This window comes from Crocodylus siamensis, chromosome 1 (genome assembly GCF_052110815.1).
Source record: "Crocodylus siamensis isolate JL-2025a chromosome 1, ASM5211081v1, whole genome shotgun sequence".
In the NCBI taxonomy this organism is placed as follows: Eukaryota; Metazoa; Chordata; order Crocodylia; family Crocodylidae; genus Crocodylus; species Crocodylus siamensis.
This window is the reverse complement of record NC_143395.1, coordinates 57,668,463-57,695,529: the sequence shown is the minus strand read 5'-3', so window position 1 is coordinate 57,695,529 and position 27,067 is coordinate 57,668,463. Positions and strand designations below refer to the sequence as shown.

At 38.9% G+C, this 27,067-nt stretch overlaps 1 protein-coding gene across 24 annotated transcripts in view; it reads right to left on the bottom strand.

Moving 5' to 3' along the window:
• Positions 1-27,067, bottom strand: part of RIMS1 (regulating synaptic membrane exocytosis 1) — a 564,390-nt gene that overhangs the window by 216,326 nt on the left and 320,997 nt on the right. For all 24 annotated transcript variants that reach the window (XM_090034746.1, XM_090034752.1, XM_090034757.1 and 21 more), the window contains 5 exons: positions 14,536-14,603; positions 13,687-13,797; positions 10,148-10,247; positions 6,594-6,717; positions 3,316-3,362 (listed from right to left, as the gene is read on the bottom strand). In XM_090034746.1, the coding sequence (XP_089890872.1) occupies positions 3,316-3,362; positions 6,594-6,717; positions 10,148-10,247; positions 13,687-13,797; positions 14,536-14,603 (450 nt within the window). The remainder of the gene's footprint in view (positions 1-3,315; positions 3,363-6,593; positions 6,718-10,147; positions 10,248-13,686; positions 13,798-14,535; positions 14,604-27,067) is intronic.

The following is a 27,067-nucleotide window of genomic DNA, read 5'->3' as shown; positions in this document are numbered from 1 at the left end:
CTCATTTGGGGGGCCATGTAGTTATATTGATAATTTCCATAATGGGAGAAATGCTGAACTTCCTCTACTTAGGGAATGGGCAAGCCTCAGGGGAGACTCAAAGGAATGTGGATGGTGAGATATGATATGTGTACACTGTGTTCTGCTCACTCACTCCTGCTTTGTTCACAACACATACTGAAAAAAGCCATATACTTGTGGGTGGGGATGTATTTTATCCAGGTTTTACCCCAAACTGCTCAGACAGAAGCTAGGTAACAGTTTTTCAGCTGTCAGTACATAGAGATAAAAACCAAGCAAGCTGTGTGTGTTTTCATGCCAGTGCTTGCTAGCATAGTCTGACATGGTGTACACCTTTTCTAAGGAGAGGGATAACAAAGCAAAGATATTCTTAGCAAGTTTGCTGCTATTTGATCTATAGGTGTAAACTGCAATGGAGTGCAGTTGTGAATAAACAACTGTAATGCACTAAACAGATATACTAAATCAGACTTTACCATCCAGGATAATGGTCCAGCACCCTCAAGTACCTGAGTTCCTTTCTGGGGTGCGATGGCATGATATTAGCACTATCAGGTGTGCAAACACATACCCGATTCACAAGATAAACCCAGAGACTTCAAACATGAAACTATAGTGTCGAAGACACTATGACCTGAGGTGGTCTTTCTGAATTATTTGCTATAGAAGCACTACTACTTTTCCATAGTCAAAAAAATCAGTGGTCGTGAACACATAGCATTTTCCATGGGGTGCTTTGAGACTAACAAACTGCAAAGTTTGAAAACCACTGTACTGAAGGAATTATTCACCACACAGTCTTTCCTAGATTGATATCTTCACAAAACCAAATTTATTAGGACTCTACAGAAGAGTATGGCAACCTTTAGTCCAGTGTAAGTAGACATATAGTTAGTAGGTTTCTCATGCAGTACTGACACACCAGTAACAAGCATATTAAACAGAACATTGCCTACACAGATTTTTTCCATCTAATATCCAACCCTAGAATGTAACTAGAAATTTTGGAGGATAAGGGTACACTTTTTGGCTAACATAATACTTCTTGTTCACACGTCTTTTTCATTGCCAAGTAATAGAATCATTGTGAGATATATCAGTAAGACAAAGCATCGAATGTAAAAGATATTCCAGCTGTGTACTTTACTACACTTCTATAGTTTATCCAACTGAGATTGCTATTACTCACACAAATGGTACAACAAAAAGCACTTTTTTCACAACTTTTTTTTCTTAAGGACACTGTAGGTGAGAGCTCTACTAACAAAAGATCCAAAGATGACAGAACTGCTCAACGACTACTTTGCCTCAGTCTTCACAATTAAAACAAACTCTGACCCCTAACCCCAACAGCAAATGAAATCCATGCAAATCATGACAAATGATGAGCACAACAGAAAGCTCTTAACAGTCTTGAGTGTAGGACCTGACCAAATTCATGCCAGGGTGCTAAAGGAACTGACTGAAGAAATCTTAGAGCCATTTGCTACAATAGTTGTCAAATTATGGATGTCAAGCAAGGTTTCAGAAACCATGGCTAAAATAGCAACCATCTTTAAAAAGAAGAAAAAGAGTCCAGAGAACTTGACTTCAATACCTGGGAAATTACTGGAGGAAATCTTAAAATAGTTTGTAAATAGCTGAAGAAGGGGATCACTAATAGTCAATGTAGGGTCATTAGGAACCAATCATTCAAAATCAACCTGATTTTCTTGTTCGCCAGGATAACTTTGGAGGAAGGGAACACAACAGATGTAATACATGGGGACTTCTGTAAGGCTTTTGATTTAGTCCCACCTGACAAACTGAAGAATCATTGAGATAGATAGAACTCATCCCAATTATTTCTATAATTGGCTGAATAACTGTAAGCAAAGTGTAAGTATAAATGGATCAATATCAGAATGGAAGGATGCTTCAGGGGCAGGGCAGTATTCACAGGGTCTGTTCTAGGTCTAGTGCTGTTTAACATTTTCATTAATGACCTGGATACCAGAATAGAGAGCTTCTTGTTCAGATTTGTAGGTGATACTGGGAAGACTTGCAAACACTTTGAAGGATAATACAGGAACTCAAAAGGATGTTGCTGAATTACAGAATTGGGCACTAGACAGCAAAATAAAATCCAACAAAGACAAATATAGAGTGCTAGATGCAGAAAAAAACCATAAATGCATAAATACAGAATGAGAGGGAACTGACTAGGGCATAAGGTTGCTGAGAAGGATCAGTGTAGAGTGGGGTGAGGAGCATTGGTGGATCACAGACTTAATAGGTGCAAGCAATGTGCTACAATCACCAAAACATAAAAATTTATTTTGTGTTTCACTTCCAGGCATGTTTCCTGTATAAAATAGGAGATTATGTGAAAGTACCACTCAGCATTGGTTTAGGAACCAGTTGACTCTAGCTGAGCTTAGGCTTTGCAATTTAAGGAAGAGGTGCAGAAACAGGACAGGAGCCAGAGGTGAACAAAAAAGATGAAATCATAGCTGGAATTCAAGCAATATGAGGATATGAGGAAAGGATGGGAAAATGAGGTGCGTTTATTTTGAAGAAAAGGGTGGACATGACAGAAGTTTTGAAATACTTGAAAGGTTGCCATTCTGAAGAAGCAGAAAAATTGGTCTCCCTTGATGAAGGAGACAGAACATGAGGTAATGGCTTTAAATTACATCCAAGTAGATAGACTTAGGTTAAATCTCAGAGGGGGAAAAAAACAAATTACTTTGTAACTGTCAGAGGAGCAGGAAGACAGAACAAGGTGCCTGTGGAAACTATGGACATTCCTTCATTGGAGGTTTCAAGACGAGATGGGCTAGGCACCTGTTTGAATACTAGAGAAATAGCATATTGTGTTTGTGCAGGAGGTTGAACTAGATGACCTTTGAGGTCTCTTACAATCCTATGACATCTAATTTTAGGGTAAGATTAGATTCCTGGTTTAGGAAACTGAACCTGGGATGGACAATCAAGAATAAGAACTCACAACACCTTCTGAAGCCTTTGCAACTCTCTATTTTAACTTTTCTACCATATTTTCCTTAAATGTAAATGGAGGATACTTCTTCAGCCTTTTCTCAGAGGGCTGATATGGAAACACCAGACAGTCATGGAAAACACCAGACTTTTTTTTTTCTTGCTACCATGGAAGAATCTTGCCCATGTTTGAATTCTATCTACTATATTCTTTTTGCTTTTATTAATTTAATTTCATTGCTAAGTTTACAAATAGGTATAGGCAACAAACTGGGATTTTTAATGTGCACAGATAGGAACAAGCCATGTACTCACTAGACTCTAATGGAGGATGGGAGCTCTCAGGGATCCTGGGAATGTCACTAAAAGATAAATATAAAAAATAGTCAGATTAAAAAAAAAAAGAAAGAAACAACTATCTACACGTTTCTGGCACTTCCTTTTCAGACATCTGTTAAATTTTTTCTAATGCGTCGGGTAAGGAAGGGAAATTATTACATGGCATATTTGCCACTATTAACAAATAGTTAAACACACAACAGCTTTAACACTACACTAGAGTTCCTCAAAATGATGAAAGAAAAACAATGAACGATATGAGTACTTTAATGGTAATATTGTGGATAGATATTCCACAATATTTTTGCAAGAAAACATGATCAGTGTTAAAAGGTACTATAACTACTCATGTTTTTTATTAAAATCAAAACAACACAGATAGTATAACTCACTAGTAGTTTTTATACACACGTCTCAAGGAGCTTGCTGAATGAAACTGATGAAAATGTCTTACAATAATAAAGAGAAAAAACAGATAATATGGGCAATGTTAAATAAGCAAAGACAACTATAATCATGCATTGCTTTAAAGACTAAAAGGTTAGCATGCAACATATTACAACTAAATATATATGGATGTAAACACACATTTTTGTTCAGGCATGCATGCACATACACACATGCACCTAGTTATACAGAGTGAATGCAAATCTGATCTCATTTACACAAGTTACAAATATAAATCTGGAATAACTCCACTGACATCAGATTTGCTCTAGCATAAAAAATTGATATTAATGTTTGGCTCTGTACTATTTGTTCTAACAGTCACAAAAAATGCATTACAGAAGGAAGACATGACTACACTGAAAATGCATTACAGAAGTAAGAAATGACTATTACACTATAAATATTCATGAAACTGGAACAGGGAAATGGGAATAAAGTCCTTCAATGAATCATTAAAAAGATTAACTACGCATGTAATAGAGTCAGTAGTAGAAACTATAATAATGTTTATAGCAAATTACTATAAAGTTCATGGCAAACATCTACAAAAACTGGAGCTAAAAGTTGAGCCCACATGACTTAGGTTTGTAAGCACCTACATCAGCCAGTAAAATAATGCAATGCTGAGCTAAAACCAAACATGTTTTATATTCTGGCCCTTGGGCTGCTGAATGTCATGCTCTTAAAACCCTCAAGCTCCTCTGAAAAGCCCATCTTTAGGATAGACTTTCTTTTCAATCTTGTTCTATCTAACCCCCTTCAGAATTGCCAGGAATTGAGCCAATTCAGCTTTCATTTTATGTTGCAGTATGAAGTACATTTCTCTTGTGCTTTAGTTTTGCAGTGCAAGTGCAATGTGTTCATTCCAAAGTCATGGCAAGAAAATAACATTTCCTAGTCTTTATTCTTCTAATTTCTGTTTGCTTGACTAAGCAAGGCCAACTAACCCTACATTTTGCATGGGCTTATAAGAAGTTACATATGAATAGCCTCTCTGATTTTTCCCCATCTCTAAATTTTTACAATCTAGACTCCCTCACATCAGTACGTCTGTGCCCCTGATGTGCTCATCCTCCTGATGTAAAATTCAACTGGAGTTTCTTCTGCAACAGTGGTATATCAGGATCAAGGCCCTAATCGAAGCCTTCCATTTCAAGTGATATGCTTCTGTCCACTTACTATATTTATTTGTTCCTTAGTGCCAGTAAGTAGAAAAAGGTCAGACTTGGAAAAGTACAGTATACAGCCATTTGTCAATATTGTGCCAAATTCTACTTGCTTTAATAATATGAGCAGTCTCACTGAAATTATGATATGACTAAGGTGAATATAACAGTATGATACAATTTGGCTACAGTATGTGAAATTTTAACAAATGAAAAACTAAAGTTATACTTTTAAATTTTAGTATATTTTATCTGAAGCTAAACTTAAGGTTGGTCACTTATTTCTCATTATTCCTGAGGGGAAAAAAACAACAAAAAACCTAAATCAAAAACGTGTTGAAAAAAATAAGGATCTAAATCCCACCTTTCTTACTGCAACTTTGGATCTGCTTAAAATGTCAAAACAAGATTTTAATTCATTGCACACTTAATCATATTTTATAATAGCCAAAGTAAATGTGAAACTGAAGAGGTATGCAACCCAAAAGCAACTATGGCAGTTTCAGTCCATGTCTATTTAAAAATAATTTGAAAAATTAAGAAAAGTAGCCCTATTGTCCTTTTGAATTATACTTTACATAAGAACATCAGTCTTAAACTTGTAACCTAATATTTAAATATAAATATGAAGTTACAAGACAGTGAAGAAGATCTCAGTTTATTTTACTTCTTCGCTTATTCATATGGTTTAAATCTTGCATACTCTTTTCAGGCACAACTCACTCACTATGACTTCAAAAAAAGAATTGTTTTATTGAGGAATTCAAAATATTGTCCTATATCAATTTTGAAGCAATTATAGGGCCAAACCCTATAAACTTAGTTAAGTAAACAGTTTTACTGATTTATCTTGGGACTCATTTGTACAGGCATGTAAAGGAAAAGTCACATCCAATGTAGTATCATTAACTTCACACTTAGACTAAATTAACAATGAATAAATTAGAATTAGAATTTATAATGAATATTGGAATTATTGTATGTGACACTATATAGACAAATTAGCTATTGGACACCTTTTGATGATTACATCATTTAAATTATAATATTTATTACTATTTAATATTTATTATTGCTACATCAGTGTGTTTAATTCTTCATGATTTTTTGGTGCCTGATTCCAATTCAACGGTGTTCATGCTAGTGAAATTATTGTGGATGAATCATTCTGAGATGGTGGCTAGGGTGGTATGGGCACTCAAGCACATGGTTGACAGCACAGGGGTCGTAACTTCACAGCCATGTCAGGTTCAAACAAATCTGCGAATTCTGCTAGGTATTTTGTCAGAAGGACAAGGACTGGGAAAGGAAGTTCTGAGACCTGACTAAAATATGGCTTATTCATGCATAGCTCATACTGATATGGAAGAGAGCCTCATTTGAGCACATCCTAGAAATTTCCCATTTGCCATTATGATAATATATAAAATTTATCCCAACAGTGATATTACTGCACCTACAGTATGAAATAAATTTTGTAATTGGCAGATACAGATAATAAGTCAAGTTATAAAAGGTAAATTTTCTTTCCATTACTAAAAAGATAAGAATTTGCAAACTAGTTAAAATGTGACAGTGCTATATATATATATATTTAAATATATATGAATTTTTTAAAAAGTAGGTTTTTTGCCTTACCCAATAGGCCTTGAAACAATAATTTCAACTTGAGGTTCTGATTTTGACTCTAAAATAATGTTGTAAACTTCTTCATTTGTAGCTCCAGGCAGGGGTTTACCATTCCATTCTAGAACTTCATCCCCTTGAAGTTAAAAAGAAGTGCACTTTTTATTGCATTTTCCACATTTTTTCCCCAAAAATGAAAAACATATGTTACAAAGTCTATGTATCTCTTAAGTTATATTTCCCCAAATCAAATATTCTCTTGTGAATTGGATATTACATACCCTCTTGGATTTGATATTCTCTATTTTAATTTGTCAAACTACTACTAAGGTTGAAAAAACAATACCATATTTAGATTGACGAATTTATGAAAACATTTAAATATTTTAGAGACAATATAGCAACAGGCATTATACCATGAAACGAAGCTGTATACTACCTATTAAGAGACACTTTATTAACGAGAGATAGTATCCTCTTTATAACAGTCTGATCTCTAAAAAATAAAATATTATGCATTTAGCAGTACATCCATACAAATCACAACATTTTGCATTGCGAGTTATATAACATATGCTCAATGTAACCTTTGCATCTAAACAACAGTCTTTATAGCCTGTACCAAATGAACAAAAGAAAGAAAAGTAGCCGATGAATCAGTGGTTCCCAGCTTGAATCCGATATGGAATTGTTGGATGTTACTCTCTTCAGGTAGCCAACAGCTAGAATCCAACAGGCTTCATCAGTATATTTGACAATATTAAATCAGGAGGGAAAGCTTTAAAAATAATTTATATAACAAATAAGAATTCATAATTAATATTCAGGAAATCAGTAAGTATATGTATTCTTTTAGGGCCCATTATAAGCAATGGTCAAAAGCACTGCAGCACAATACTGTATCACGTAGCATTTACTTTTATTAGCATATAACTTAGGGATGGTGATTTAATGTTTTTCAGATATAGTACTGAACCAACACATCATCAGCATGGTGTCAGGCTGTGCCTCTGGAGCTGCTCCTTTTTTATGAGATCTAAAACAAATACTTAAACATGTACTTTTTAACAAACCAAACAAATGGTCCATAAGAGAAAAAGTCCATCCTAGTCAAATTCTGAGACTGTTGTACCCTGCCTTCTTTGCCAGAAAGACAATTCTAGGTATAAGAAGCTAGAGACCTGATCACAAACTCAGTGCTTTAGGGATGATTCTATCTTGAGCAAGGGTTTGGACTAAATTACCTCCTTGGCTTGGGACAATCATTCAAAAAGCCTGAGCCTGAATTGATTCAATTTTTGCAGGTTAGACGTGGTTAGGCTGAACCAGTTTGTAACTAGACAGACATTGTCTCTGGAGTGAGGAAATTCAGGCACATGCCTACAGTGACTCAGGCTAGAAGCTAGAGAATGCTACAGCAGTCCTCCCTTTTCTTGCATAATTGCTGAGCTGGGGGGGGGCCATGGTCAGGCCCTGGCAGATTGCTTTAATTAGGGATGTCTGCCTGCACCATGCCAGGTTTTTCCCCACTGGCTGCTCATGGGATAGGAGTGTTGCCAGCCCCCAGCCCCCTGCTAGCACTCTGGGGCCAGGGAGGGGGTGTGCAGTGCATGCATCTGATGATGATACTGAGCTTTTCAATCTCCCTCCCTGCTCCTTTATAATGTCTGCAGCAAACTGACAGGCAAGCAAGTCAGCAGGGGGCTGATAATAGTGTTTATTACCCCATCAGCAAAACAATAGCTTCTCTCCATTAGTTCAAACTCTTCTTAAACAGCTTACCAGCTGCCTGCTAATTAGCTCCAAAAAGCCTTAAATCAGGGGTCAGCAACCTGGGGCATGTGAGATTATTTTGATTGGCATCATAGGTGGAGGAAGAAAAAAAAAATCTTAATCACTGATTTCTGTGCACACAAACGTATTTTCCAAGACATTAGATAAAGACTTAACAATATATGGGAAACCCCCAACAGCTTTAACTTTTATTTGCAAAGCTAATATTTAGCTCTTAAAAACCTGCAAAGTATTTACTACTATTTAAAAATAGCTAGCTTTCCTTTTTCCTTCCTAGTTTCTAGGGACCGACTTAAATTGAGGTTTTCTGATTTTCACAGAAACTGCAAAAAATAGTGATTTCTGCAGCCACCACAAAAAATGGCATTGGCTGTGATTTCTCAGGGAATCAACTAAAACAAATTAAAAAAAATAAAATGCTGGCTCTCCAGTGAGAGCCAGCAGTCCTCGCTGTTGCTGAAGCCTGGCCTTGCAGCCCTCCTGGGAGGGGAAGGTGCTGGCTAGTCAGGCAGCACAAAGACCCCTTATACCTCTCCACTAATCAGTGTCAAGGGGTAGGGCTGCCTGAAGGGCAGCCAGCAGTTAAGATGGTAGCCATCTCCTCATCTCTCCTCCCATTAGGGACTCTCCTCTACGAAACACCGATGGGTGGGGCTGCCACAAAACCACCATGAAATCAGCTTTTCAGGCCATGAGCAAGCAGCAAAAATTGCTTTCTCTCACTTCAAGTTAGGTAGGTCTCTACAAACACATTATACAACATGTGATCATTATCCCACTTATTCCATGATTTAGACCAGTGGTGATCAACCTTCTAGCCCCATGGCCTGGATGAGTGGCACAGTGCTGGTCCATGGGCCAGATCCCACAGGCAAGGTTAATTTGTGAACTGAATCTACCATGGGGTTGGTGCACAGGGTCAGGTCTCAGTTGTGAACAACACCACTGGTTCAGATGCCACCACTCTCCTGTTGCCAAAATTTCAGGACCCAGGGGAGCCCTACAGACCAGATGACCAAGCCATACTGGCTGAATTAGGCCCGGGGCTGGCAGTTGAACACCACTGATCTAGGCAAATAGATTCTAGTATAGATTGCTAGAGCAATGAAACCTAATTTTAAAACTGGTTTATTGATATCATCATAGAATACTACCAAACAAATTAAATACAGCAAATTACAATGAGAAAAAAATGAGGAAAAAAGGAAGTATTGTACATTCCCAATCACTAAACCACACTTGTTTTTTCAATAATGTTTCAATAGAAGCAAAGACAATAAAAAGCAACTGAAGAAGTTTTTGGTAGCCTCACGTTTAGCATCAGATCTGAATGCAGCCCCCCTAGATAGCATTATATGTTACTGTTGTTGTTCAGTTAAACTACTGCACACAAGAAACATTCATTATAAATGATTTGAGGAAGACTTTTGATTTCTTGACCTGCTACCATTTTCTTTTTACTCATAATAATAAGCTTTGTTTTTTTATATGCATTTTTCTCTGTATTTGCATTAATATTACTTAATAGCAATTTTAGCAACTTGTCAATAATTAATGTCTTGAACTTTATGCATACATCTAAGCCATATGTAAATATCTAATGATATAATAGGTGTAACATTATTAAAACTTTTCACATTAGCATCAGAACCAATTTTTGTTATTTACCATAATTTTTATACATGAACATATACATTTCCCACATATTAGTAACATTTTTAATATAGAAATTAACACGAATAAAGTTACCTTAGTACAATCAATTTCTTTACCTGCTCTTAGATGCCCCACCACATCAGCAAGGCTACCCTTCTTTACTTTGGTAATGAAGGCACCAAGACGTCCTAACTCAGTCATTTTTCCTCCAACGACCTGAATAATCACAAATTTGTGAGATTCCAATCCATAAACTGGACAATATATTAAAGAGTTTAATTAAATTATTTAGTTTGTACAGTTTATTCATTCACATTACAATTATTTTTAAAACTGGGAATGAATTTATTCACAATTGTCTCTGTTCATAGTTTCATAGTAGCTAGAGTCGGAAGGGACCTAGGTAGATCATCTAGTCCGACCCCCTGCCTTGGCAGGAAAGAGCACCGCGGTCAGATGACCCCGGCAAGGTGCTCATCTAACTTCCTTTTAAAAATCCCCAGGCTAGGAGCCTGCACCACTTCCCCTGGAAGCCGGTTCCAGGCCCTACCCGCCCTGACTGTGAAGTAGCGCCTCCTAATATCTAATCTAAACTTACCCTCCGCCAGCTTGTGACCGTTATTCCTGGTCACTCCTGGGAGCGCACGGGGGAACAGGGACTCCCCCAATACCTGCTGATCCCCCCTGACCAGTTTGTAGCAGGCCACAAGGTCCCCCCTTAACCTTCTCTTGTGGAGGCTAAACAGGTTCAGGTCCCGTAGCCTCTCCTCATAAGGCCTGCCCTGCTGACCCCTGATCATACGAGTGGCCCTCCTCTGAACTCTTTCCATATCATCCACGTCCCTGTTGAAGTGTGGCGCCCAGAACTGGACGCAGTACTCCAGCTGCGGCCTGACCAGTGCCGCATAGAGGGGGAGGATCACCTCCCTGGACCTGCTCGAGATGCATCTGTGGATGCATGACAGGGTACGGTTGGCCTTCTTGACTGCCTCCCCACACTGCCGGCCCATGTTCATCGTGGAGTCAATGACGACTCCAAGATCCTTTTCCGTCTCCATGCTGGCAAGAGGGGAGTTCCCCAACCTGTAAGTGTGGTGCCGGTTCTTCCTCCCCATGTGCAACACCTTGCACTTATCAGTGTTAAACCCCATCCTATTCTCATCCGCCCACCGTTGCAACCTGTCAAGGTCAGCTTGTAGCCTATTGCACCCTTCTAGTGCACCCACATCCCCCCACATCTTAGTGTCATCAGCAAACTTGAACAGGGTGCTTTCTACCCCCTCATCCAAGTCACTGATGAAGATGTTGAACAGTGCGGGCCCGAGGACCGAGCCCTGCGGAACCCCACTGCCCACGTCCTTCCAGGTCGAGAAGAACCCATCCACTACCAGAAGAACCCATCCACTACCATCATCATCATCATCAGTCATATCCTTAAATTAACTCTATTCAGAGGACAATTCCACATATACCAAAAGGCCAGTTTTATTTGTACAAAGTACAACTGTGACACACACAGAATGAACAGAAACTGAAATTGTCTTTATGTTCCTCTTTAATATATTAGTTTAATTAATCCAAATGCAGTATTTTTTTTAAATCTGAAATCACCAAATACGACTTTGAGACAATCAAGAAAATACATTTTGTCCAAATCAATCATTAACTGTTTGTGATATCCACAAGCGCAAAACATTCTTAATAAACATGTCAGCATGAAGTTGCCAAAAGCCATTAATACAATAATAGATACCACAAGTAAAAATAATATGTGTACTACTAAAATTAAAGGATTGCCATTGGCCAAGAACAATAGAAAGTGACACTCTTTATCAAATATATGATAGAATATAAAGGAAAGAGAGAAGCAGCATTCATAGTAAGCAGACCTTTCCTGGTTTCTACTGAACAAGAGGTGAGGTGATTATACTCCTAAGGAGGATGTATGATACACAGAGAGAAAAAATTATACAAGTTACTTCAAGGGTGTGAGGGTAAAGAAGAATGCTAAAACTTCTTTTTTTCCCAGCAAACAGAAAATATTGGATGTCTAATTAGTCATGCTCCAGCAGACTTGATTAATTGATTTTGTTCTGACCTGTGCTAATTAGCATGCATCGGAGCTGGCATTGGGCACACGTGCAGGTGCCCTAAAGTGGCAACAAGCACTGTAAACTTGGCCTACTCTCATGAACCTCCAGACAGGAATTGGTCAAAGTATTTGTCAGAGGATACTCAGTATCTGCTAGGACTAGGTTCTAAATTTCACAATATATTTACCTGTGTATGTGTCAACCTTTCTCTATTGCTATGTACATGTTGCCTGTGTGGGTTTTACAGAAAAAGTATGCTTATGTGACCCACTGATGAATGTGTCCTGCAAGTTTTCCTCTGTGTCCAATCTATAGAAAATAGCTCCCACTGTGAATTCTTAATTCAAGCTTTAACAATTTGTTTCCAAGTGGTGGTCTCTGGTTCAGTTCTTCGTTTTTTCAACAAAGAGAGGCTATTATACTTGTATCCAGGAAGTCATATTACCATATACTATATGCTGCATACAGGCATAAAGGATTAAATTAAAAGACTTAACTATAGTTATTATATGTTACATAATAAAAGACTGCTTCATCAACAGAATCTTATTATACACTAGCCAACTGCCCATCAAGAATGATGAAGGGGGTGAAGTGGGCAGGGATGGAGATGTGTCGCCCCCCCTCCATCTGGGCCCACTCCCCCCTTGCCTCCTGCTGCTTGGGGTCCAGGCACGTTTCCCCCTTCCCTGCTGCGGCGATGGGGGAAGGGGAGGAGTGGGCCTGGGCCTGAGGCAGGGGGTGTGGGGGAGGACCGGGGCCAAGGATGGTAAGAATCCAGCCTGCTGCAGAGGTTGGGGGAGGGGGAGCAGCAGGCTTGGGTCAACACTGCGATGGTGGGGGGATGGGAGGAGTGGGTTTGGGGAAAACACAGGGGGAGGAGGGGTGACGGAGAAGTGAGCCCTGGCCCACATCAGGCCAGGCCTGCTGCTCCCTCCATCACAGCAGGCTAGCTTTTCCAACCCCCTTGGGCCTGCTCCTCCCCTCCTCCTACCACTGCCACATTGGCCTGGGCCCACTCTTTCCCTGCCTGCTGCCACAGCATGGCCATTTCTCCCTGCCACATCAGGCCTACTCCTCCCGCCAGTGTCTCGTTGACCTGTGTCAGCCCTGCAGGTGGTGATGACAGAAGGCCTGTGCCCACACCCCACAATGTCCTGACCCCTCTCCCCCCCAGCCTCATCCTTACCTCCATCCCCTGTGTCCCCACCATCATGGTGGTAATCTGCCATTGCTATTGCCTCTTGTCCCAATGCTGTGTTCACACTCTGATTGGTTGTTTCAGTCAGCCAATCAGAGTGCAAATAAAGCGTTATAGACAGACAGAAAACAAATTAAGGCTTTTATATTAAAATTATTATATATAATACTATTGTTTGATAAACATATATCAGTTCAGGGTTCTGTCCAATACATGTAAAAATGTATTCCTTTTGTTTCAGAAACAATTATGCAACAGTGCTACAAAATTCTCATATAGGTAATTGTTATAGTGAACTAAGCTGCTGTATATTAGCCTAATGGAAATTAATTGATTTACAGCATAACTTTGTAATACTTACTTTTAGTCCAAGTAATGCACCTGATTCTTTTGGCATAGTTGTTCTCTTGTTAAGAATAACACGTCCAATTAAGCGATCTCCTTCTTTAGATGGTTGCCACGTTACAGGATGCTATTAAAAATATCATTGGAAGCAAAGAATGGAAATCTCTTCTTGGTTTACAGACACAGATATATTTTCAGTTGAATGATCATGTGACAGTAGAGATAAATGCAATCCATTTTTGTTTAAATACTGAACAAAATTCTGTCTATTACAATGCTGTGTCAGTTGGCTTTTGCTTCATAAAATATTTATAATTATCTTGTGCCACTATAAAATCATCCTAATGAGGTCGTTTGAATTTTAATGCAATTAAAACATATTTCAGGGAATAAAAAAGCAGTATTCTATATTACACTGATTTGAAAATCCCTTTTATAAAGTAAGAGTCCTGGTGAGTAATATTTATGTTATTCAGTCCTTTTGCATACATTCATTACATAGTAAGCAACTAATGATCCTGGTTTTATTAGTGCCAAGGATAAAAAATTAACTGATGCCCTCACCAGCAGGATCAGACTTGTCTTTTTTTTTGATGTGTAAGTGACAGTCCACAGGACTAAAATATAAAACCTTGTCTGAGAAAAATCTCTATCCCAAAAAAATGCTTAAATCATTTTTCTCATATAGAAAAGAGAGAAAATTTGTATTCAGTTTGAGCCTTATAATCTTCTAAACAAATGTTCACACGATTTGTTTAGAACAAAGTTCTAGTATCAATAATCAGTTCATCTCACTGAAATGAAATGTGACAAACATTTTAATATTTTAATCCGTACCTATAAACCTAGATTTCCTATTTCTTACCGAACTAATAGGGGATGTCTCCCTACTGTGCCACGTGGCAGGATCCAGCCAGTAATAATCCAAGTCACCTGGAAGAATATGAATGGAAAGAAATGTGTAACCTCTCACACTGAGAAATGTGTATGAATACATCAATTTTGCATGCATGGATTTTAATGTAAAATAGTTCTGTGAAGCAAATGCAAAAACTGTACCATGATTTGAATGGCTGTAAATGTTTCAGTTTTGGGACAACATCATATATCAACACTTGAAGAATAAAAATGTATTATGGTACAGGACTTTTGTTTTTCCAGTAAGCGCACTGAGTACCTGCTGCATGTTCCAACTTGACTTTCAGTGCTGCTGAAACTCATTCACCTAACTTCCAGATATTAATGCCCTCATTCATATCTCTCAAGACCACAGGATAAGGGAACAATAGCAGTCCTTTACAGAAATAATGTTGCATCTAGGATGAACAACCAACTTAAAACAGGAATTTGGTTACAGCTGACCCAGAGAAGGGACAACAGCAAACCACCTGGAAGAAATGACAGTGTCTGAATACCATGATGATGGGTAGCCTAAACACCCTAGATAAAGAAACAAACTGACAGACAGGTAGTGAGAAGAAATACAAAGCCAAGTAGAGCAAATACCATTAATGGAAGTTGGTCACAATACAGGGTTGCAAGTTTTAATTTTGTTCAGAACATAGAGAGTTGTGTACTGTATGTGCACACAACAGAGACTCAAAGTGGTAGAAGTTTGAGCAACCAACCATTTTTCAATTGGACAGAGTAGAAGAATTTTGTAGTTTGTGTTGTAGAGGACTTGGGAAGAAATGCAGATTGGAATCACAGAACTGGTATTTTAGGGGACTTTCAAAGGGAGAAAGAGCATGCAGGATGCCTTTCCAGTGAGAAGTAATAACAGACAAGATCTGAGCTTACATTATGTGGTTGGGACAGCTTGAGAATGAATGGTTTGAATATGTTTATGGAAGTCAGAGTTCACAGTAGAAAGTGAATGATTTAACTGTCTGTGCATTCCGATGGTTGGGGGATGATTGGACTGCGCACAGGCTTTCTACCCATCAGCTGAGGGAAGGGACAGATGTTGCAAAAAGTAGCAAAGTTTGGCAATGAATTATGGGGAATAACTTTATGATTAGAGGAATGGCAACAAAGGATGTTGGGAAGGACTTCAGAGAATGAGGCTGCTGGCAGACATTGCATTTATCATGCAATTGAACTACTGAAGTGTTAAGTACATGATAAATTGTAACATATCAAACTTTGAAGTAATTTATCAAGTGATAAAATGGTGAACCAGACAGAAAAATGGCAAACCAGTCTCACTGATTATCCTCATTAAATGTGGAACATCTTTCTGGCTTCTTTGTATCTTGCCTTAATCTGAACATGTGGCATGTTAATATCAAGTGATATGACTTTTCCCCCTGCCTCTGCCAACAGGGTTTCCTGCATGGAGGAGGGGGCAAGGTTTCCACCCCCTATCCTTATGGGCAAACCGGGGTGGTGCTGACAACCCTAGCTGCTACCCGAGTCTGAGGCTGGCAAGTCATGATCACCCTAGTTTGGGGTAAGAGGAACACCCCTCATCCCTTGCATACACCAGAATGACTAGCTGACTGGTTCAGGCAGGGGCCATTCCACCAGGGCTAGATCCCTCCCCAGGGATACCTCAAGCATCCTGGACTAAAGACCCCTTAAAGTTCCAGATACCTGCAACCCAGCATCACTGCACAAAGAAGTGGCCCTTAGGGATCCCAGGATGAAGAAGTGCTGGGGGATTTGAAGGGCTCACAAACCTCTCAGTGAGCTGGTCTGGCTCATTGCCAAGCTCCACTGAAAGCAGAAGGAGCCATGGAGCAGCCTTCTTTTGGCCCTGCCTGGAGAGCACGCCTTTGTGCAGCTCCAGATTTGGGATTTGAACATGTGGCTGCCTGTGTTTTAATTTTTTTGTGCTGGTACAAATGTTGTAGCTTAGCAAAAATAACATCTGCCAGGGACCTTACCATGGACTTTGGCTGTAGGTTTCAGGAGTTTGTGTGTTCTGTTTTCATCTCTTTCTTTGTTTTAGGCAAAATATCTTGTCTCCTTTTTTGACATAACATTTTTGACCTCTATTCCTTTTTTTATACCTTAGTAGTATTCTCATCCTTTACTGAATTTTTTCAGCTAAATTATCGCAATGCAAAAGGTGGGGTTTAAACTCTTGCTGCTCTAAGCCTCTCCTGAAGTGCTAATAACATTGTCTGATCTTAACCCCAAAGCTTGGAGATTTGTTAAAGTTTGAACTTTTAGGTGAAAAAGGAAAAAAGTTATAATGGAACAACTGTCTTTTACATGGCCCTGCTACTAGAAAAAATGAGGCCCAATTTGCTAGTAGGTTTCACTGCTGTTCGCTTGGTGGTAACAACATGTTGGGGTTCAGTAACATGATCTGTGGAGAAGATAATCACAGATCATTCTGTCCTTGCTACTGTGAAGTCATCCTGGTCCCTATCCCAGTGCCTCCTTTCCGGGATCTTGCATCTGAGCACTTCCTTTTCTTTTTTGTGTCTTTGTGATAAGGTATTTAGTGGAATTTGCAGATTCATTGAATCTAGCAGGGCTATTCTGTGAGTGCCTCTGCTAAGACCCGGAACTTGCAACCTTTGAGCTGTTAACCGCGCACCTTAGTGCCACCCCAACTCCTATCTGAACACTTATAGTGAAGAGTGTCAAACAAGCAGCACTGCTTAAAATAGAATAGATAGTTATATCATTTCACAAAGGGTTACCACAAGTGCTTTGACCACTCTGAAAGTTTTAATAATGCCAGAAATGGAATTTCCCTTCTTCTCTTACGGGTATTTATTATTTAAGTCATCCCTATTACCATCCAGGCTCAATCTTTCTACCATTTCTTATTTCTAGATCACTATTACACTGACTTTGATTCCTCCAAACAAATCTATTTTATTGCTGTAGTCCAGTGATTCTCATTCAAGGTGCCGAGACACCTAGAGAAGCTACAAGTTCTTCTGAAGGGTGCTGCGAGTTTTAAAGAGATAAGCTGGGTGTGAGGAGAAAAACAGATAAGCACAGGTTCAGGCTGTTTCCTGCCTGGTTGGTCCTCCACTCCCACTACACAGACACTCTGCAAGGAGATAAGCACTGTAATAGCACTGTTTTTAAAACTGACTGACAATCAATTCACAAAAGTTATGGAATCTAAAATGGCTGAGAACCATTGTGATTATCTATGTCCTTCAACTGCTTTTTACTGCTTTTTGTCAGTCTTTTTAGTTAAATTACACAGACCTATCCACAGATATATTCATATAAAATGTCTGGCTAGGGCTACTGCTAAAGCCCCTAGTGGTAATACGGTACCATTTAGATGGAAAGGGAAGTAACTTATAGTGTTATAAGCATTTTTGCATCAGTATAATCACATCCGCAACAAGAGGGTTATATCACTAGTACAGTGATCCTCAACCAGGGCTCTGGGGCACCCTTGGATGCCGTGAGATCCTTTCAAGGGTGCTGTGGGGTGCCACACAATTTTAGTATTGTGAGGTGTGCAAAAGTGACTCATATGATAAACCCAGAAATTTCAAATAGGAATCCAGAGTGGTAAAAACACGCTAATGTAGTCTATCTTCATTCTTTGCAACAAAAGAATAGCGCTAGTATTTTTCTATAGCCCGAAAACAAATAAAAACTACTACAATGGTAGAATTAAAGGAGATAAAACTTTTGTAAAAGATCAATGTCTTTCCATATTATCTCCACTTCTCTTCTTCAAATCCCTTTCTTGCGGCAGTCCTGAGCTGGGGTAACTTGAAATTGCTTCATATATTTTGGTCAAATAAATGCCACAACATTCTTTTTCTTACTGTATAACCATTTTTAAAGTTTTTATTTGGAGGCAAGACAGGAAGAGACAGGGGTTCAAGTCAAAACCAAAAGGTATCTTCAACATTTTTCAATCAAATAATCTTTCAACCAAAACCAAGTGTATCTTCATAATTTCATAGAGAAAAAACATCCTTTACTGTCATAATGCTGTTTTCTTTAGTAAAAATTACAAACACAAATTAGTAAAATAACAAAATAAATGTCAAAAGTTTAGAATTTTAGAATGATATATATTACTCAATTATCAAATGTGTAATATGGAAGAAAGCTTTAACTTACATTGAAAAATAACTTAAAAATCACATCCCAAACATGCACCAGTTCAAACAAATGGACTCCTATAAAAACAAACTTTTTAAATAACATTTGTGCCAATTTTTTTTCTACTTTAGGTCAACTGGCATTTAATTTATTTAGTAACTTATTTCAATTTTGGTCACTAATTTAAGCCTAGGTTTATGATGAAAAAATACATTTGAAGTTATAACTCATGTTTTACTTATGATTAATGAAGCAAAAAACAGTGTATATTTATCAACACCTACTTCCTAAGAAAATAATTCAAAATATTGTCTCCTGCCAATAGTAAAATGCTATTACTATCTTTCCCACTGTATAATTAATAATACTGCACTATGGGAGACAAACTGATATGACCATAAATTTATTTTACCTGGAATAACTGTATAGAATATACTACATGACACAGTCTTCAATCAGAGACAAACAAAACTGACTATCCTCATCCATCTAACGTCAAAGGGAAAATAAAAACAACTCTGCTCTGCAATTTATCCTTATTGATTTATGATAAGCATTACAGTTGTTACCTTACAACAAAATAAAGATAAAGGATACTCTTTCATTAAAGTTGCAGAGTAGATAAATGGCAAAAAGGTTGGACTTGTCTAATGATGTACTGGTCACAATGCTTGCCTGATGATTTCACATTATACAGGAAATTCTGCAGTCTGCATGCCTCATTCAGACTAGCTTCAAAAAAGAGCTAGATAATGAAGATGACCTACTTTATCTCTAGATTTTTTCTGGAAGTTTATTGGCATGGACTGAAAGTTTTATGGAACAGATATTCTTCTCAAATGGTATGCCAGATGTGTAGATGTTATCTCAGATGCAAAGACCTGAACAACCACAGGCTATATTAACATCCACAATACCTAGCATGTAGATTTTCTAAAATAAAATAATAATATAAAACCACAAAACAAACAGTAATAGCCCAGACTAGCTGATTATGGACAGTACCAGGTATGGAAAGTCTTCCACAATCCCACAGATGGATATAGAACAGAATTCCATGAAAATGTGCTGTTGCTTCCTCATGCAAAACCAAGGAAAGCTATGTCATTGTCCATTTGACCATCTCACAAAAGTTATTTCAAACTCTGCACGAACAAAAAGTATTTAAAAAAAAAAATCAAACATTTTGACTTCCTGCTCCAGAAAAAAGCCCTTATTAGGAAAATGACTACTTTGGAAGGTCTACTGATAGAGGAAATTTGGCAAATGACTTCCAGTCCTCAATCATTCATATTGTTCCTGATTATTTTTGCAACTGTAAGCAATACTACATACTGCCTCTATGATGACTATGCCCTAGATAAACCACCAAATAAGGATTAGGCCAAAAAATAAGACCCTAGACTTAAAATAATGAATCCAGAAATCTAACACTGTAACTATATATGACTACATGAAGATATTGAAGGAGGAATTATATAATGTTTTTATTTTTATGCATTTTCTTTATAAAACTACTATTTGCTATGATCACTTTGTGATTGCAAATAGGCTTATTGCAAAAATATCGAAGTGATTTTGGTGATGGTAGGCCATGGCAGAACTTGTACATTCAAAGTAAGGAGGGAAAGAACACTCCAAAAAGTGTCCGTGCTCATCAAATTAAAACAAGGCAAGTTAAACAAAGACCTAATTTTAAATGTATCAGTTGGTATAGCTGTCGCAGGCCACACATAGGATACAGTGTAAATCACATGACCAGAAGTGCAGCTCTCAGATTCAAATGGCAATCAAAGAATTCAAAATGAGTTCTATTGCCCTCTACTGTCAGCCCTGCTTCATTACCCCTGGGAAATTCAGTCCAATAGGGAGGTAAAATGATAACAGAGAAGAGGTGCACATTCAAAATACAATAACATTTTGATAAAGAACCATAAAAGGCGTTTATAAATTCACAAGTTGAACAGATTCAGTTATAAAACTTTATTCTAGCAATTCAAAGATTACGAACAAATTCACCTTATATTAAAGCTATAAGAACATATTTTTTGCATGTTTTTTCAATTTATTTTTGTATTTTGGAGGAATTATATTCTTTTTAAAGTTGTTTCATACTATTAAACTGGAAATGTAGACAACTTGAACTAAAAAGGATTATCTGTTATCTTAAATTGAGGCCTAAATCTTTTGTATGCAAACTTATTTGAGTCCATTTTGAGACTAGCAAATCAAGGAGATAGTAAAGCCTCTAGCTGCTTAATACAGGTCAGTTTTGTCATGAAAAGCTGAGCTAGATGAAGAAGCCTCATGTTATTTTAATTCCAGATAACTACAATTCAAATCTTCGTTACAAATACTACACCAATATTTTTAAACTTTTGGATCCACTATAACTTTCAAAATTTCTCACTGACAATCATATGCTTTTATCATCAAACTTTTAATTGAAAACACTATGGAGGTAATAGAAATGAAAATAAAGTCTGAGTTATGTAAAAGTAAAACTCTTAGCTTTCCTTTTATTCAGTAATATTAATGAAATGGTATTAATATGGCTGAGGATTGAACCACGAGGGCATGAAGTTATCCACAGATTAATTGTCAACTACTTACCAAGGCCTCATGGACTGCAGATGGTCTCTGGACCATACTTTGGGTACCAGTGCATTATACAGTTGTTTTGCTATAACATCTAAACAATTAAAAGGAATCATTATAGGACACACTACTACCTGGTGGTCTAACAAAGACATGATGCTCTTTCTAAGCATTTCTTTCAAAGATGACTATCTGCCTGTTTTTATCTAAGACCATTGACAGATGTATTAATTGCATGATAAATTGTAACATTCTACATGTTCAAACAATTTATCACATAATAAAGATGGCATATGAGCCACAAATGTTCCATATGTAACGCACATTAATGTGGAACATCTTTGTGGCTGGTTTGCATTTTGTTTTAATATGAATGTGGGACATGTAGCTCTCAGATTCCCAGCTCCTCATCCTCATATCCACTGAATATGCAGCCATCCACAGGCCTGCTGTTCAAAGGTCTATAGCATGGGAAGATGGAGATCAGGGAGCTCTAAAATCCTCAGCTCCCCATGCCTAACATGCTGCACATCCAGCTGCTTGTGCACTATTTAAATGCCTGCAGGATAGGCAGCTGGGGATTGGGAAACAATCCAGAGTTCCCTAGGCCCCAGGATGTGTGCAGCCACCTGCACATTCCAGCAGATGTGCAATGGGATCTGAGTAATTTTATCTCAGATCCCAACAGTCTTGCCATGCCAGATACTGAGTGCCTGGCATGGCAGGATATGATTTTGGGGATGCAAGATGAAATTCCTCAGATCCTACTGAGCCATTAACTTAACATCTTCCAAGGCCTAATGTAACTGTTGTATTTGAAAATGACTCATGCACTGATAACAGGAATAATATTTACCATCATCATCCTCAGATTTGCAACATGAATGCTATGCCTAGCAAATATTCCCTTTCTATCTTTTGAATATGAGAGGTGTTTTTCTGTGTGTTCTTGACACAAAGAATATGCTGGTTGCTCATATTTTGAAGCAAGCCAGGTGGTGGAAAGCCCTGTTTTAACAATGGCTCTTTTACTTATGAACACTACATAAGCTGCTTTGATCTTTGAGTGGCATGGCACCAGACTAATGAGACACAAGTTTTCCTTATTGTTCTTCATATCAGTTCTTCTCTATAAATAATCAAAAGTCAGATCTTAGTGGAAAAATAGAAAACATTTTCACACCATCTACTCCACTACTTTTATTATCCATATCTGCTGCTGTCAAGATCAACAGTGGCATTATGTAATGACAGGCCAGTAAAATACTGTTTTGTCTACTGCTAATATGTTGAGGGTCAAATGCTAATCTCAATTAAATTAACAGAAATGTAGCTACTGGTTCTAATTAAATTATTGTTTCCTTTATTTAAATAGTAAAGCAGTTTTACCAGGTGCACGACATTACTTAAAATCTCAGTATAACTTGTTATTAGCCAAATATTAGACAACACTGTAAAATGCCCTTCTCCTCAACTCTACAGCCTCAGAAACATAGCTTCTGTCTGGTCAGAGGAAGAAAAAAAATCCTGGGACACCCTAAAGAATTCTCCTTGATACCCCAAATGAAGGGAGTTAGTTTCCTCTTCAGCTCTGGGGAAGCAGAATAACAATTCAGTGGAGAGGGCTTCCCAGTGGATTGGCTACATTGAGAGTCTAGAGGAAAACCACAAGCTTATAACCTGCAAAAGGGAGGTCCTACAAGTCCTTTCCATGGCTGAGAGTACCATGTTGCACCTGGGAGCAACAGTTTCCAGCTTCTTTTCCTTGAGATTAAAGAAGACACAGATTTCTGGGCAATGCTTTGGGTTTCACCTATAGTAACTTTGGAGTAGAGAAGGAATTGTACCTATATTGCCAGATCGGTCTGGGTAGTTTTTTTGCATGCAAGTTTTCCTCAGCAGCCTAGGGACCTGGTGGGTAAGTTCATGTTGTTATCATTTAGCAGTTATCCAGGACAGGTGGTCATTCAATAGGACTAGGGACAGAAATTACACATAAAATGGTATAAGTAACTGGAAACTGGTTCAAATCTGTAATACAACAGAAGTTCAGTATACATAAACAGCTTTCATAATGGCTGAAACTGGTTTAAGATAAACCTGGTAGGATGCAGTATCAGACTTAACTGATTTAGGCTAAATTGATTCATTGAACTTCGGTCCCAGATCCCCTTCAGGCTCCACTTAACTCACAGTCCCCTGGCATCCCAGGATGCTTTGCACCTGCCCTTGCAGGGTGAGTGGCCTAGTCTTGTTCCAAGCTGTCTACTCTAGCCAAGCAGGGAGGTGGCTTCTGGCCTGAGCCACTGTAGACATATAGTTGCATTTCCAGAATCAAAAGTGAATGTCTGTTCACTTGCCTAGTGGTTCAATCTACACAGCTTAGACTAACCTGTAAAGATTTAATCGATTCAGTCTTGGGCTTTTTCATAGATTTCATAGACACTAGGGCTGGAAGGGTCCCCAGAGGATCATTGAGTCCAGCCCCCTGCCCTAGGGGAAGGAAGTCAGCAGGGATCATAGAATACCAGTAAGATAAACATCCAAATATCTCTTGATGGTGTTCAAAGTGGGTGCTTGAACCACCTCCAGTGTCAGTCTATTCCAAACCTTGGGGGCTTGGACAGTAAATAAGTTCTTCCTTATGTCCAGCCTGAAATGGTCATGGAGGAGTTTGTGACTGTTCGACCTTGTAACCCTTTAGGGCACTCTGATGAATAACTGTTCCCACAGATCCTTGTGAGCACCCCTGATAAATTTGTAAGTGGCCTACAGATCACCCCAAAGCCTGCACTTTTCCAGGCTGAAGAGTCCCATGGCTCTCAGCCTCTTGGCATAAGGTCTGTTTTCCTGACCTCTAAGCATGTGCATGGCTCTCTTATGCACTCTCTCAAGCTTCTCCACATCCTTTTTGAATTGTGGAGCCCAAAACTGGACGCAGTACTCCAGCTGTGGCCTCACCAAGGCTGAGTACAAGAGGAGAATGATGTCCTGGGATTTGCTTGAGAAGCATCTATGGATGCAAGCCGGCATTTTGCTTGCTTTACTATCCACAGCATCACATTGAAGGCTGATATTCATCTTGTGGTCAATCATGACCCCCAAGTCCCTTTCATCTGTAGTGCTAGCCAGCATAGCACTGCCGAGCTTTTAAGCATGCTGCAGGTTTTTCCTCCCAAGGTGGAGAACCTTGGATTTTTCAGTGTTAAACACCATCAGGTTTCCATCCACCCATTTCATAAGTCTGTCAAGATCTGCCTGGATCACCCTCCTGTCCTCAGGTGTGGATGCTTTACCCCAGAGTTTGGTGTTGTCAGCGACCTTCGCTAGTCTGCTTCTGACAACAATGTCTACATCATTAATGAAGATGTTAAAAAGTATAGGCCCTAGGAGAGAGCCTTGAGGGACCCCACTGGTCACAGTACACCATGATGATTGACTTCCATCAACCACCACCCTCTGGGTCCTACTGCAGAGCCAATTCCCCAGCCAGAGGATCATGGTGAGGTCGAGGCTACAGTTAGCCAGTTTTGCCAAGAGGTGATCATGGGATACCAGATCGAAGGCTTTTCTGAAGTCAAGATATATGACATCAATCTCTTCCCCCTTGTACACGTGATAGATCACTTGGTCGTAAAAGGAAATGAGATTAGTCAAGCAAGACCTACCCGCAACAAACCCGTGACGGCTATCCCTCAGAACGTTGGCGTCGGCCAAATCCATTAAGGATGGGCTCCTTGATAATCTTTTCCAAGACCTTACCTAGGATAGAGGTCAGGCTGATAGGCCTGTAGTTTTTCAGATCCACTTCCCTCTCTTTCTTGAAGCCAGGCACCGCAGTGGCTTTCTTCCAATCTTTGGGCACTTCACCAGAGCAACAGGAGCTCTCAAAGATCTGTGCCAGGGGCTGAGCTATGATGCTTGCCAGTTCCTTGAGTACCCTCAGGTGTAAACCCTCAAGGCTGGCTGACTTGAAGATATCCAGCCTGTCAACGTGTTCCTTCATGAGGTCAGCTTTGATGAAGGGTAGGGAATCTCCCTCCCCCAAGGCTCCCTGTCCCTGACTGTCTATACTTAGCCTAGAGGTTTGGTTCTTTAATAACCTAGGAGTAGAAGCCAGGAATTAGAAAGTATTTCCTAAAGAAGAGAGTCTGTGGGAAATAATACTGATCCTTTAATATAGGAGATAGACCAACCACCGTCTACTCATCCACCATCCTATGAAAGTTGGGGCACAGTATCAGTCATATGACCAAAACAAAGATTAAGCAAAGAGGGGTGATATTACAAAGCAGTCATTAAACACATTTTAAAAGTTATTCAATGAATTGTAAATTGGTTTAAAGAAAGCCTTAAAAAGATTTCTCTCTTATGGTGGACATTTACAAGGAAAAGCAATATTTGAACTATCAACCGGGTTAAAAAACAAGCATCACACAACCCAACATTACTATAGAGCTGTCTTGTAAACAAGACAAAATGGTGAGACTTCTGATCATAAGATGGTTACATTTATTTTTAATTTGCTGGTGGGTAAATCTTGAATGGCTGTTAATGGCCCTTTCAATCAATTATATTTTTAATTAGACTTTTTAGAAAAAAAATCAAGCTTTCAGTGGACCTGATGACCATGTGATCTCACAATATTTTTACCTAGATGTGAACATGTGAGCTTGCTCAAAGATGTTGTTTTGTGTTTCAAAAGGTTATAGAGATGCAATCTCCTGGTATGCAAACCCCTAGTTATTTGGTTTAACTGCTGGCTCTTCCTAAGTACTGACATTATCAAAGGATAAGTCAAAATAAACCTAAGTGGGCCAAGGTGTACGGCAGACATTTTGTGATAGGCACTAAAGGAAGTTTACAACAATTAGACTGCCTAGGAAAGTTGTGGACTCGTCATTACTGGAGGTGTTCAAGACGAGGTTGGACAGCCATTGGTCTGGGATGATCTAGGCACAACTAGGCCTATGTTCTATTATAGGTATTTCCCATGCTTGGGGCTTTGATGGCTCCCACTCCCCCCAACTTTCTGCTACATGTGTCTGGGTGTTTTTAAACCTTGTGAAGAGGCTTAGGGTGTTGGTTACAGCCAAGCCTGGGGTTTGACTGGGGTTTGCCAGTCGGTGCTCCTGCTGGGACCAGAACCAGAGGTTCCTAGATAGAAGGTCTTGCCCCGCAATTCAGAGTCAGACTGATCACCATATCTGGGGTCAGGAAGGATTTTTCCCCCATGGTCAGATTAGTACAGATTGTGGGGGGTTTTGCCTTCCTCTGTAGCAGGGGGTGTGGCCCTCTACTTGGGATCTCTTGAACATATATTGACAACCTTTCATGGAAGCAGGACATAGAAGCAGGACCACGGTTCCCCTACTTTGCCTATGGCAAGTTAGGGTGTTAGATTTGTATTGTATCAGGGTTGATGGTAGTCTTAATGCAGAATTCAGACCAGTTCGATCCTGTGCAGGCCAACTACTAAATCTAACACATATTGAAGATGGTTTCCAACAGAAGTTGATCACTAGCATAGCATTTGTTGACCTTTCTGATGCATACAATACTACACAACATTGCATCATAATCCACAATCTGTACCTCAGGACTGATGACTTCAATCTAAGCCAGACCATTCATAGCCTCTTCGAGAACAGGCACTTCTACATGGAGCCAAATAGCCAGAAAAGTAGATGGTGCTCTGAAAAGAATGGCTTACCAAAAGGCAGTATGCTTGCTCCACTTTTATTCAATATCTACATTAA